The sequence below is a fragment of the Capsicum annuum genome, chromosome 12, assembly GCF_002878395.1.
Source record: "Capsicum annuum cultivar UCD-10X-F1 chromosome 12, UCD10Xv1.1, whole genome shotgun sequence".
NCBI classification, from domain to species: domain Eukaryota; kingdom Viridiplantae; phylum Streptophyta; class Magnoliopsida; order Solanales; family Solanaceae; genus Capsicum; species Capsicum annuum.
The window spans coordinates 208100032-208112529 of NC_061122.1; the positions used below are offsets into that span (position 1 = coordinate 208100032).

General features: G+C 36.7%; 1 protein-coding gene across 6 annotated transcripts in view; it reads left to right on the forward strand.

Moving 5' to 3' along the window:
• The window catches only part of LOC107850801 (MADS-box transcription factor 27), a 91287-nt gene that overhangs the window by 63537 nt on the left and 15252 nt on the right, over positions 1-12498 (forward strand). For all 6 annotated transcript variants that reach the window (XM_016695563.2, XM_016695566.2, XM_047400965.1 and 3 more), the window contains one exon: positions 11081-11142. In XM_016695563.2, coding sequence (XP_016551049.2) covers positions 11081-11142 — 62 coding nt within the window. The remainder of the gene's footprint in view (positions 1-11080; positions 11143-12498) is intronic.

A 12498-nucleotide genomic window follows, 5' to 3' on the forward strand; every position in this document is an offset into this window, starting at 1 on the left:
AAACAAAATTAACCTAAATTAAACCAGTCCTAAATTGACTTAAGACTCCTTAATAAGATACACAATAATAAAAATATATACTCCTAAATAAGGTAGGATATACTTCAAAATAAGATACAATATATTAGAAAATATACAATAATATTTTTGTTAAGTTTGAGAATCCGATTATTGCTAAATTTAGCCAAACAATGTTATAACGATAGTAACAAATACAATAACAAGTTGATAATAATGGTAATTAAAGAAAATAAGGAAAACAAAGATTAACGTGATTCGGTCAGTATGACCTACGCCCACAAGCGGAGAGGAGCAATTTTACTATATCAACAAGAGCACAATAGAGAGGATACAAAAATTAAAGTAGTTACTCTAATTAACCTATATATTCCAAGAGAACAACGATCACTCCAAAAGAAGGGTTCACACAAGTGTTGCGCAACATCCACTCTCTAACTAAATATTCAAAGAAAAAGTGAGAAGAAAGACTAGATAATGAAAGAAAACTCTTGAAAAAATAATGTGTTATGAGTGAGAAAAAAATTCTTATTTATAGAGATGAGAATGAGGGTGTTGATGTCATCCATGATATTAACGGAAGATGTAAATTTCAATAATTTCATGTAATGGAGAAATATTCAGCTGCAAAATTCTTTGACAACAAATTACTTTGACAATGGCAACAAACAACCTTGCTTAAATTATGGATTGTGTCTTTTACCAAGTGTGAGGCAAAGAAAATAAAGGCCACACTATAAATCTCCACCTTGGCTTGAGTTCGGTTAATATAGTAAAATTGCTTCCTCTCTGCAATAGCCCATGTAGGCTAAATCATTCTTCACAAACGTCAATCAAGTTCAAACAAACTTGCTAATCGGAAGAGACATTGTGAATATGTCAGCAGGACTGTCTCTAGTATTGATCTTCTTAACAAAGATCTTTTCTTCAGCAATAGTTTTCTGAATAAAATAATACTTGATGTCAACATACTTCGTCCTCTTATGATACATTTGATATTTAGTCAAGCGAGTGAGACTTTGACTATCATAAAAAATAATAACACCACCTTGGTGTGGACTAAATTCAACAAATAGACCTTTCAAACATAAGGCTTCTTTAATTGCCTCAGTCACTGCCATATATCATACTTCAGTAGTAAATAAAGCCTATGTGTTGTAATGTAGATTTACAACTAATAGTACAACTACTAATGCAAAATACATATCCAATCAATGATCTTTTATTTTCAAGATCACCTGCATAATCTGAATCTACAAAACCAATCAAAATGTTAGTATTTCTTTTGAACTCCAAACATGCGTTTGAAGTACCTTATAAGTATCTAAGAATCCATGTCATCGCCTATAAATATGCTTTTTTAGGATAAGTCATATATCAACTTATCACACTTATTGCTTGTGAAATACCTGAACGTGAACACACCATTGAATATATAATACTGCTAACTGCACTAGAATATGGTACCTGTCCCATATACCTTTTTTCTTCCTCTGACTGGAGTGATTGAGCAACTAATAGCTTAAAATGAGCAGTAAGAGGAGTACTTACTGGTTTCGCATCTTTCACGTCAAACCTCTCCAAATACTTCTTCCAGGTCAAAACAACTTGTTGGCTTCTAAATCTCTTATGGTCTCCATGCCAAGGATTTTCTTAGCTGCTCCCAAATCTTTCATTTCAAATTCATTTTTCAACTGACTTTTCAAATTATGATTTTCTGTCAAATCCTTAGCAGCAATTAGCTTGTTATCAACATATAATAGTTAGTAAACGAATGAACCATCATTTAACTTCCAAAAGTAAACACAACTATCATACATGCTTCTTAAATAACTATAACCCAACATAAATGAATCAAACCTCTTTTACCATTGTCTTGCAGACTGTTTTAATTCGTACATGGATTTCTTTAATAAGACAAACATGATCTTTCTTTCCTTAAATTTCAAATCCTTCAGGTTGATGCATATGTATTTGTTTATCAAGTTCATCATGTAGGAAAGTTGTCTTAACATCAAGCTATTCTAATTCCAAATCATACATGGAAACTAAGGCAAGCAAGACATGAATAGATCTATGTTTAACAACATGTGAGAAAATATCATTAAAATCAATTCCTTGTACTTGACTATAGCCTTTTGCAACTAATTGTGTCTTATATCTTGCATCTTCAACCCCTGGAATTCCATATTTTTTTTATTGAAGAGCCATTTGCAATCAACGATTCTGTTTCCTGATGACGGTTTCATAAGAGACCATGTACCATTCTTATGGAGAGATTTAATTTAATTTCTTCATTCATTAAAATCAACCACTTGGTTGAATCAGCACTAGAAACTGCTTCTGAATTGTTAGCCCATATGTTATTGGGCCTTTAGTTTATGGACCTTTAGGTTATTGGCTATGTATATATAGCCTACTCTTGTTTTAGTTAGTTTTATGCTTTTCAGATTATATTGTAAACCTTAGCCTTTCTTCCCTTCAATAAAGTTCTATTAACATGGTATCAAAGCTAGTTCGATCCATGTCCTTTGATTTGTTGGTTGAAGATTTTGTAGCAGGCACCTACTGCGCGGATCGAACTCCGCGGTGAGTTCGCTGGGGGGTACGGGGGGCAGCGCGCCCCCGTCCGGGGTTCGGGGCGGAGCCCCGAATTTTTTTGAGGTGCTGCTGTATTCGTTTGCTATTTTCGTTGGGTTTTTTTTGGTTGGATTGATTCGTTGCTGTCTTCGTTTGCTGTCTGGTATTGTTCGTCTTTCGTTCTTTTGCTTGCTGCCATTGTTGTTCGTTCGGAATTGTTCAACCTAGGGTTTTGCATCTTTTTGTTTTTTGAATTGTTTGTGTGTTGCTGTGGTTACAATGACTGGAAAGGATGATTCTCTCCAGTCCATTAGTACTCAATTAGATGGTAAGAACTATGCATATTGGAGTTATGTCATGAAGAATTTTCTTCGTGGGAAGAATATGTGGGGTTATATCACTGGAGTAAAACCAAGACCTATCGATGATAAAACTGAAAATTTTGATTTGTTGGTGGACTTATGGGAAACTAATAACTCCAAGATTATCACTTGGATCAACAATTCTGTAACTCAGTCAATTGGTATGCAATTGGCTAAGTATGACTCAGCAAAGGAGGTCTGGGATCATTTGGAAAGACTGTACACTCAGTCTAATTTTGCTAAGCAGTACCAGTTGGAGTATGATATCCGTGCTCTTCAACAGCATGATCTCAGTATTCAAGATTTTTATGCTGCCATGTCGGATTTGTGGGATCAATTGGCACTTACTGAATCTGCAGAGTTAAAAGGTTTTGGGCCGTACATTGCTAGACGGGAAGAGCAACGCTTGGTTCAGTTTTTGATGGCACTACGTTCTGACTTTGAGGGCCTACGTGGAACAATCCTTCATCGATCTCCCCTCCCTACTGTTGATTCTGTGGTTCATGAACTGATTACAGAGGAGACTCGTATCAAGTCTCAAGTGGATAAAGGGTCTAAAGTAACTACTACTCCTGTCGTGTTTGCTGCTTCAACTGATCAGTCTAGGCCACCACGTACTCAGACTCGACAATCTCCTAAAGTTGCATTTGATGAGTGTGCATTCTGCAAACAGAAAAATCATTGGAAGGCTCAGTGTCCGTTGTTACTTAACAAGGTCAAACAGCCTCAATCTGGGCAGCAACAGAAATATGGGCAGCAAAAGTATCCGTCACGCCCATCTGGTGCTCCTCCGTGGTCATCTCGTCCTCCACAGTTCGCTGCTGCTGCACCATCTGTAGATGTTGAGTCTGTTAGCACTATGCCACCGTCTGCGTTGGATCCCCAGGTTTTCGAACAGTTCAGACAGTTCTTCGTTTCTAATCCTACGGCCATGTCAGCATCTATGTCTCATTCGGGTTCAGTTTCTTCTAGTACCTCAGGTATTCCTTCCTCCTTGTGGATATTGGATTCTGGTGCGTCTCATCACATGTCCCCTCATTTGTCATCGTTTGGTTCTTTGTCACCCATTTCACCAATCTCTGTTATGTCCGCGAGTGCTGTACCTATGTCAGTCGAGGGTGTTGGTTCTGTTACTACCCCTCACATTGTCCTCTCTGATGTTTATTACATTCCCAAACTTGCTTTAAATCTTGTTTCGGTCAGTCAGTTGTGTAAGGCTGGTAATTGGGTGTTTTTTTCTGATTCTGTTTGTGTTATACAGGACCAACACACTCAGAGGGTGATTGGGACCGGCCGTAGGTTGGGGGAACTCTATGTCTTGGAGAATCTCAAAGTGTCTGTAGTTGCTGCCTCTAGCATAGATTTATCTTCTTTTCGTTTGAGTCCTTTGTCTTCTCAGTTTTATCTTTGGCATTCCAGATTAGGACATGTGTCAGTTTCACGTTTACGTTTTTTGGTCTCTAGTGGTGCTTTGGGTCATGTGAACACTAGTGATATTTCAGATTGTAGTGGTTGTAAACTGGCAAAATTTTCTGCCTTACCGTTTAATAAAAGTGTGTCTTATTCTGTTGCTCCTTTTGATATTATTCATTCTGATGTATGGGGACCAGCGCCAGTATCCACTAAGGGTGGATCGACCTATTATGTTTCGTTTATAGATGACTATACTCGTTATACCTGGGTGTATCTTATGAAACGCAGATCTGATTTCTTTGGCATTTACAACAACTTTAGAGCCCTTGTTAAAACACAACATTCGGCTGTGATAAAGTGTTTCAGGTGTGACTTAGGGGGTGAATATACCTCTAATGACTTCACTCAGTTACTTGCCTCTGATGGTACCATACACCAGTCATCTTGTACCGACACTCCTGAGCAGAACGGTCTGGCAGAAAGAAAACATCGTCATATTGTTGAGACAGCACGCTCTTTACTTTTGTCTGCAGAGGTTCCTAGTATTTTTTGGGGAGAAGCAGTTCTAACTGCTGTATATGTGATTAATCGTATTCCTACTGCATTGACTTCAGGGATGTCTCCGTTTGAGAAACTATATGGTCACCCGCCGAATTATTCTGCATTACGAGTTTTTGGATGTACTTGCTTTGTTCTTCGTCCTCATGTTGAACGAAATAAGTTAGGGTCAAAATCAGCTATATGTGTGTTTTTGGGGTATGGTATTGGACAAAAAGGATATCGTTGCTATGATCCTGTAAGTCAGAAATTATATGTTTCACGACATGTCACTTTTTTGGAACATATTCCTTTTTATTCCATTCCAGCTAAAACCCATGATGTGACAAAGTCAGATATTCGGCTTATTGATCCCTTTGGGATTGACATAGAGGTTCCAGTTCCGGATTCATCCATGCCATCTGGTGTGCCACCTGATAGTGCTTCAGCCTCGCCTGTGCCTGAGTTTGCTCCTTCGACTGTTGAGACTGGAGACCCACCACCTCTGAGGAGGTCTACTCGACCTTGTAAGTCCACCAAACTGCCAGATTTTCACTATTCTACATATTCAGCCTCATTTGCTTCCTTTATTGCAAACATACATCATTTGTCTGAACCTGAGTCGTATAGAGAGGCTGTGTCTGATCCTCTTTGGCAGAATGCTATGGCTGAGGAACTTGCTGCTCTTCATCATACACATACATGGGATTTGGTTACTCTCCCACCTGGTAAGCATGCGATTGGTTGTCGATGGGTGTATAAGATAAAAACAAAATCTGATGGGTCTGTTGAGCGATACAAGGCAAGACTTGTGGCAAAAGGGTATTCACAACAATATGGTATGGATTATGAGGAGACTTTTTCCCCCGTAGCAAAGATGACGACTGTTCGCACTATGATTGCTGTTGCATCCGTTCGACAGTGGAAGATATTTCAGATGGATGTCAAGAATGCTTTTTTGAATGGTGATCTCCACGCGGAAGTTTATATGACTCCTCCCCCAGGTATTGACCACCAGCCAGGTGAAGTTTGTCGGCTTCGAAAAGCTTTATATGGTCTCAAACAAGCCCCTCGTGCTTGGTTTGAGAAATTCTCCACTGTTATTACTTCCCTTGGATTTGTCCCGAGTAACCATGATTCAGCATTGTTTGTTAGATGTACAAGTGCAGGGCGAATTCTATTGTCCTTATATGTAGATGATATGATTATTACTGGTGATGATCATAGTGGTATTGAGTTATTGAAGCATGATTTGGCTCATCGATTTGCAATGAAGGACTTGGGCTTGCTGCGTTATTTTCTGGGTATTGAGGTGGCTCAGTCTAAGAAAGGGTATCTTCTTTCTCAGACTAAGTATATATCTGACTTGTTTACACGGGCGCGTCTTTCTGACAACAGGACTGTAGATACTCCCCTTGAAATCAATGCACGTTACTCTCCTAGTGATGGTGTTCCATTATCAGATCCGAGTCTTTATCGGACTATTGTGGGTAGTTTGGTTTACCTTACGGTTACTCGTCCAGATATAGCACATGCAGTTCATGTTGTTAGCCAGTTTGTTACTGCTCCTACTTCTGTGCACTGGGGAGCTGTACTTCGTATTCTAAGGTATCTTCGTGGCACTCAGTTTCAGAATCTCTTGTTTCCCTCGACGTCATCTCTCGAGTTGCGAGCCTATAGTGATGCTGATTGGGATGGAGATCGCAATGATCGTAAATCCACCACTGGTTTTTGTGTGTTTCTTGGAGACTCTTTAATCTCGTGGAAGAGCAAGAAACAAGATGTTGTCTCTAGATCTTCCACGGAGGCTGAGTATCGTGCTATGGCTGTGACTACATGTGAGATTATTTGGTTACGTTGGCTTCTTGCAGATATGGGGGTTCACATTTCTATGCCTACTCCCCTGCATTGTGATAACAAAAGTGCGGTACAAATTGCAAAGAATTCTGTCTTCCATGAGCGTACGAAGCACATTGAGATTGATTGTCACTTCACCCGTCATCATTTACAGCTCGGGACCATATCGCTTCCTTTTGTTCCATCGTCTTTGCAGATTGCTGACCTTTTTACGAAGGCTCAGTCGGCATCTCGATTTCGTTTTTTGTGTGACAAACTCTCAATGCTTATTGCTGTTGCATTGTGAGTTTGAGGGGGGATGTTAGCCCATATGTTATTGGGCCTTTAGTTTATGGACCTTTAGGTTATTGGCTATGTATATATAGCCTACTCTTGTTTTAGTTAGTTTTATGCTTTTCAGATTATATTGTAAACCTTAGCCTTTCTTCCCTTCAATAAAGTTCTATTAACATGAATAATTTCATGGTTCTCCAATTTCTTCAGTTTTTTGTGCAAATGAAAAAGCAAATGCAACATAATTTCCATACCTTCATGATTTGTGAAAATGTCTTCTTGGTCTATATATTGCTATGGAATACTTATTTGATTTAACTTTAAGAGTCAAAACTTCTAGCTCAACTTCTGAAGTTTCAACTATATTTTGTTTCATAGTTGATGAGCTTGGCTCAGAAGGTATGCCAAGATCAAACTCCATCTGTTCATACATATTATGCTCTTTGTTCTTGTTACATGAACTGGACGACTCTTTTCTAGAATGTAATATAAAGGATTCATCAAAGGTTACATCTCTGCCAATTATAATTTTTGGTGAGTTGAGATCAGGGTATCAAAATCTATATCTTTTCACCCCAGATGCATTTCTAAGGAAAATACACTTTTTAGTCCTTGACTCTAATTTTTTATCATTTACATACATATATGTAAGATAACAAAAATTTTTAAATCAGAATAATTAGAAGGTGTACTTGACAATATTTTCTTCTGAGTCTTGAAGTTTAAAGGTACAGAAGGAGCACAGTTCTCAATATAACAAGATGTAAAGATAGTCTTTGCCCAAAAAACATTTGTCAACCCAACATTTGAAATCATGTAACGAGCTCTTTTCATAAGAGTCTTGTTCATTCTTTCCACAATACCATTTTGTTGAGGTGTTGTCCTTATAGTGTGATGTTGAGCAATTTCTTCATTTTTGTAAAATTCGTTGAACTCTTTATTACAAAATTTCAAGCCGTTATTCATTCTAAGCCACTTGACCTATTTTCCTATTTGCTTCTCAATCAAAACTTTTCATTATTTCAAAATTAAGAAACATCACTTTTGTTTTTTAGGAAATAAACCCAAACCTTCCCTGTATATCATTAGTGAAAGTTAATATATACCTGACAACATCTTTTGATGGGGTACAGGAAGGACCCCAAAGATCTGAATGAATGTAGTCCAAAGTATCTTTTGTTCAATGAATTACTGGAGATTTGAAGCTGACTCTATTCTGCTTTCCAAACACACAATATTCGCAGAACTCTATTTTTCTGATACTTTGTCCACATATGAGACCTCTTTTGCCGAGGATGAAAAAACCTTTCTCACTTATATGCTCCAATCGCATATGCCACAATTTGGTGATGTCAGGATCAGACTAATTTTAAGTGAAAAGTGCAATAACATCTGTAACAGTGAATCTTGATAAAGTATACAATGTACCTAATCTGCGTGCTTTCATGATCATAAGAGCACCTAGAGAGACTTTCAGAACTCCATCTTCACCTGTGTATTTGCACCCAAGAAGTTTTAGATTACCCAATGAAATGGGATTTTTCTTCAAGCTAGGAACATATATAACATTGATGAGAGTTCTCACCACACCATTGTGCTTTCTAATTCGGATTGTACCTTTATCAAAAACTTTGCAAGGAGCATTGTTGCTCATCAAGACAACTTCACCTCCAATAAATTTGAATATAACAAACAAATTTCTATTGGGACACATATGATAAGAACAACTCAAATCCAAAATTCACTCATCATTAGATTTAAAACTATTATTAATAGCTAAAAATATTATTCTCTTAGACTCATTAACAACTACACTTGGTTCGACGAGGTCAACATTTTGGTGCTCATTTTCGTTTTCCTTATCTATTCTATATTTTTCAACTTATAGCATTTTTAGAAATAATATGACCTTTTTAATAACAGTATTTGCACACTACATTTCTGTATCTCGACTTTGACCTTGATTTAAACCTCTCACTATTTGAACTTTCTTATTTGGTCTACCTCTTACAAATAATCCTTCCCTATGGGTTGCACTACTTTTACAATAATATCTCTATATATCTATTCTTTTGATTTTAAGATAGATTTGATTTCTCTGAAAGAGAAAGATTTGATTTCTTTGAAAGAGATATTATCCTTTCTATAAAATATAGTATCTCTAATATATGATTAATTGATTGGGGTAAGAAAATAAATAATAAGATGACTTGATTTTCATCATTAACTTCAGTGTCTATATTACTCAAATCCATAAAATAGAATCAAATGCATCAAAATATGAGAGTGTAGAAGTACCTCAACCATACAAAATGTGTAAAACTTTTGCTTAAGGTAAAAGTATATTTTCCACTCTCCTCTTCATATACAGGGTTTTTAATTTTTTCCATATGCCTTTCATTGTGGTTTCTGCAGATACTTCACATAAAACCTTATTTGAGAGATTTAGAATGATACCTGATTTTTTTTTGTCTATGACCGCAAACTCCAAATTCTACATGCCTTCTGGCTTTTTCTCCTTTCCTTCAAGTGCCATAAATAGGCCATCCTGAATTAGGATAGCTTCCATCTTTAATTGCCACGTCCCGAAGTTTGCACTTTGATCAAATTTCTCAACTCAAGTCTTTGTTATGTCATTTTGGCTACTAAAAATAACCTAGTTAGATTCGACTCTAATACCAATTTGTTAAGATTGAGAATCTGATTATTGCAGAATTTAGCCAAATAATGTTATAATGACAATAAAAAAGACAATAACAAGTTGATAACAATAGTAATCAAAGAAAATAAAGAAGAGACAAATGTAGCGTCGTTCGGTCAGTGTGACCTACGTCCACAAGCGGAGGGAAGCCATTTCACTATATCAACAAGAGTACAATAGAGGGTACAAACATTAGAGTAGTTACTATAATCAACCCAAATATCTCAAGAGAACAACCTCACAAGATAAATCCAAAAGAACGGCTCACACAAGTGTTTTCCAACACTACTCTTTAACTAAATGCTCTATTAGAAAGGGAGAAGAAAGACAAGAGAATTAAAGAAAACTCTTGAAAGAATGATTTGTTATGAATGAGAAAAAGTCCCTATTTATAGAGACGAGAATGGACTTGCTAATGTCATTCATGATGTTAATGGAAGATATAAATTTCAACATTTTCATGCGAATGGAGAAATATTCTGCTGGAAAAACCTTTGGCATCAGATTACTTTGACAATCGCAACAAACAACCTTTCTTAAATCATCAGTTAGCTTTTACCAAGTGTGAACCAAAGTAAACAAAGGTCATATTACGGTTTAGGTGTAATAAGGGAATAATATCTGGAAGAATTTTTTGAATTTGGGGCAAATTAATGTACTGAGATGGCAGAAATCAATAACTCAAGCTATGTACTGCAACAATATACCAGTGAGGCGAAACAGATTAATCAATCCGGTTCTGTGAACAGATACAATAATATTCCAATAAAGGTGGGTAATAATACAATAATAACAACTTTGGATATAGTTCAGAGGTAGTGGTGCTTTTATCTCTTACTTTTGTTTGCTGGTACGTTTTTTTTTGGGTTAACGTGAGGCAAATTCAAAGAAAGCAATAGCAGCTTATTATTTTTTCAGCTCATATTGATAGGTTTATTATGGTCTTGAAAACAAATGAGATATTTCCTTCTGTTTAATTTTGAAATGATATGTTTCTTTTTTTGGTTAACGTGATGCAAATTCAAGAAAGAAACAGTCGATCATTATTTTCTTCAGACCATTTTTGAAATGCTTGTTATGATTTTTGATATGTGAAACGATCTTATCAACCTTTCCTGTACTATTCACTACAAAGAGTAAGAGCTTTGGCTACCATAGAGATGGGCCATGAAAAACCATTCTAAGTAGCCCCTCAAGAGGAATGTGGCAACTAAAGTTGAGCTTGGTCTGCTACTAATAGTGCATTAGTGTTGTCATAACACATTGAAACATCTATTGATTATTCTTTTATTGATAATTCAATCTACTGAACATATTTACTAAGATCTTCTTGTTGTAGTTTTGGCAAAGGGAAGCTGCACTACTGAGGCAACAACTAGAGAACTTGCAACAGAATCATCGGTAAGCTATTTTATCCCAATTGGCTTAATTTTTCAAGTTGTGAGTGAATAACTTATTAAACTACCAATAGGACTAAAACCAAACGCATGTTGACCAATTTGTTAAATCGGTAAGTTTGGGCTTATTTTGGTAAACTGGTGTTCCTTGTAATTTTATTTTATTTGGTAAATCCTGTCGGAAAAGAGGGAAGGCACAATCAACGAGCCCGACAAGGTAGCAGAAGAATACCTAAATCTAAACTTTCCCTTTCAACTTGAACCAAGGGGAGACTAGCAAATCCAAAAAAAAACAAAATAATATGGTAGCAAATAAATCACCACACAAATACGATAAGACAAGAATAAAACGAAGAACAAGAGACACCAAATTTATGTGAAAAACCCTTCGGTGTGAAGAGTAAAAAATTACGGGACCAAAACCTACACTATAATCACCAATATTTACAATATTGTTCTCCAAAATGGCCACCAAACAAGTGCCAAACAATAAGCAACAATACATAAATCACAGTACTAAACACTAGAGAAATAAAGGAGCGAAAATACCAAAACACAGTTGCTGTTTGGGAATGAAGAACAGGAGCTACAAGCCATCAAATCCACCTCCGTCAGTTCCTAGTCAAAGATTGAGATGAGAGGAACAAGCTGTCCAAAAATCAACCCAATCAGACAAGGAACATAATTTGAAGTTGAGAACTGTGGTTGGAATTTAAGTGCAAAAATTTGCTATTATTTTCTCTCTATTGCTGCTGAAAACTCTCTTTTGTGACGGTGAATAAGTCCTAAAAAGGATCTCTATATGTGCCCCATAGTAATGGGCTTATGTTCATAAGTGGGATGGTCCAAATTGAGTTTTATTTATCCATAGGAAGGGACAAAGACTCATGACCCAACAATTCTCACCCTCCCGACTATGTGGAGGAGACCACCATCCCGACGATCGTGCAATATTCTTCAAACTTTTCTCTTGGTAAAGCTTTAGTCATTATGTCGGAACCATTGTCATCCGTATGAATCTTCTCAAGTTCAAGCAACTTAGAATCCAACACATCTCGAATCTAATGATATCTCACATCAATGTGTTTAGACCGATCATAGAATGTAGAATTCTTATCAAGATCTATGAAACTTTGACTATCGCAATAAAACACATACCTATCTTGAGTAACACCAAGTTCCCCCAAGAATCTCTTCATCCAAAGCAATTCTTTACAAGCTTCAGCCTAAGTTGCTCGGACTCGGGTGCGGGTATCTGAGACGGGTGCGAATCCGAGAGTCGGATTCATCAATTTATAAATTTTAAGATTCGGGGGTGCGAATTTGAGTGTGGATACGAGTGCGAAGATTCGGCTAAAAA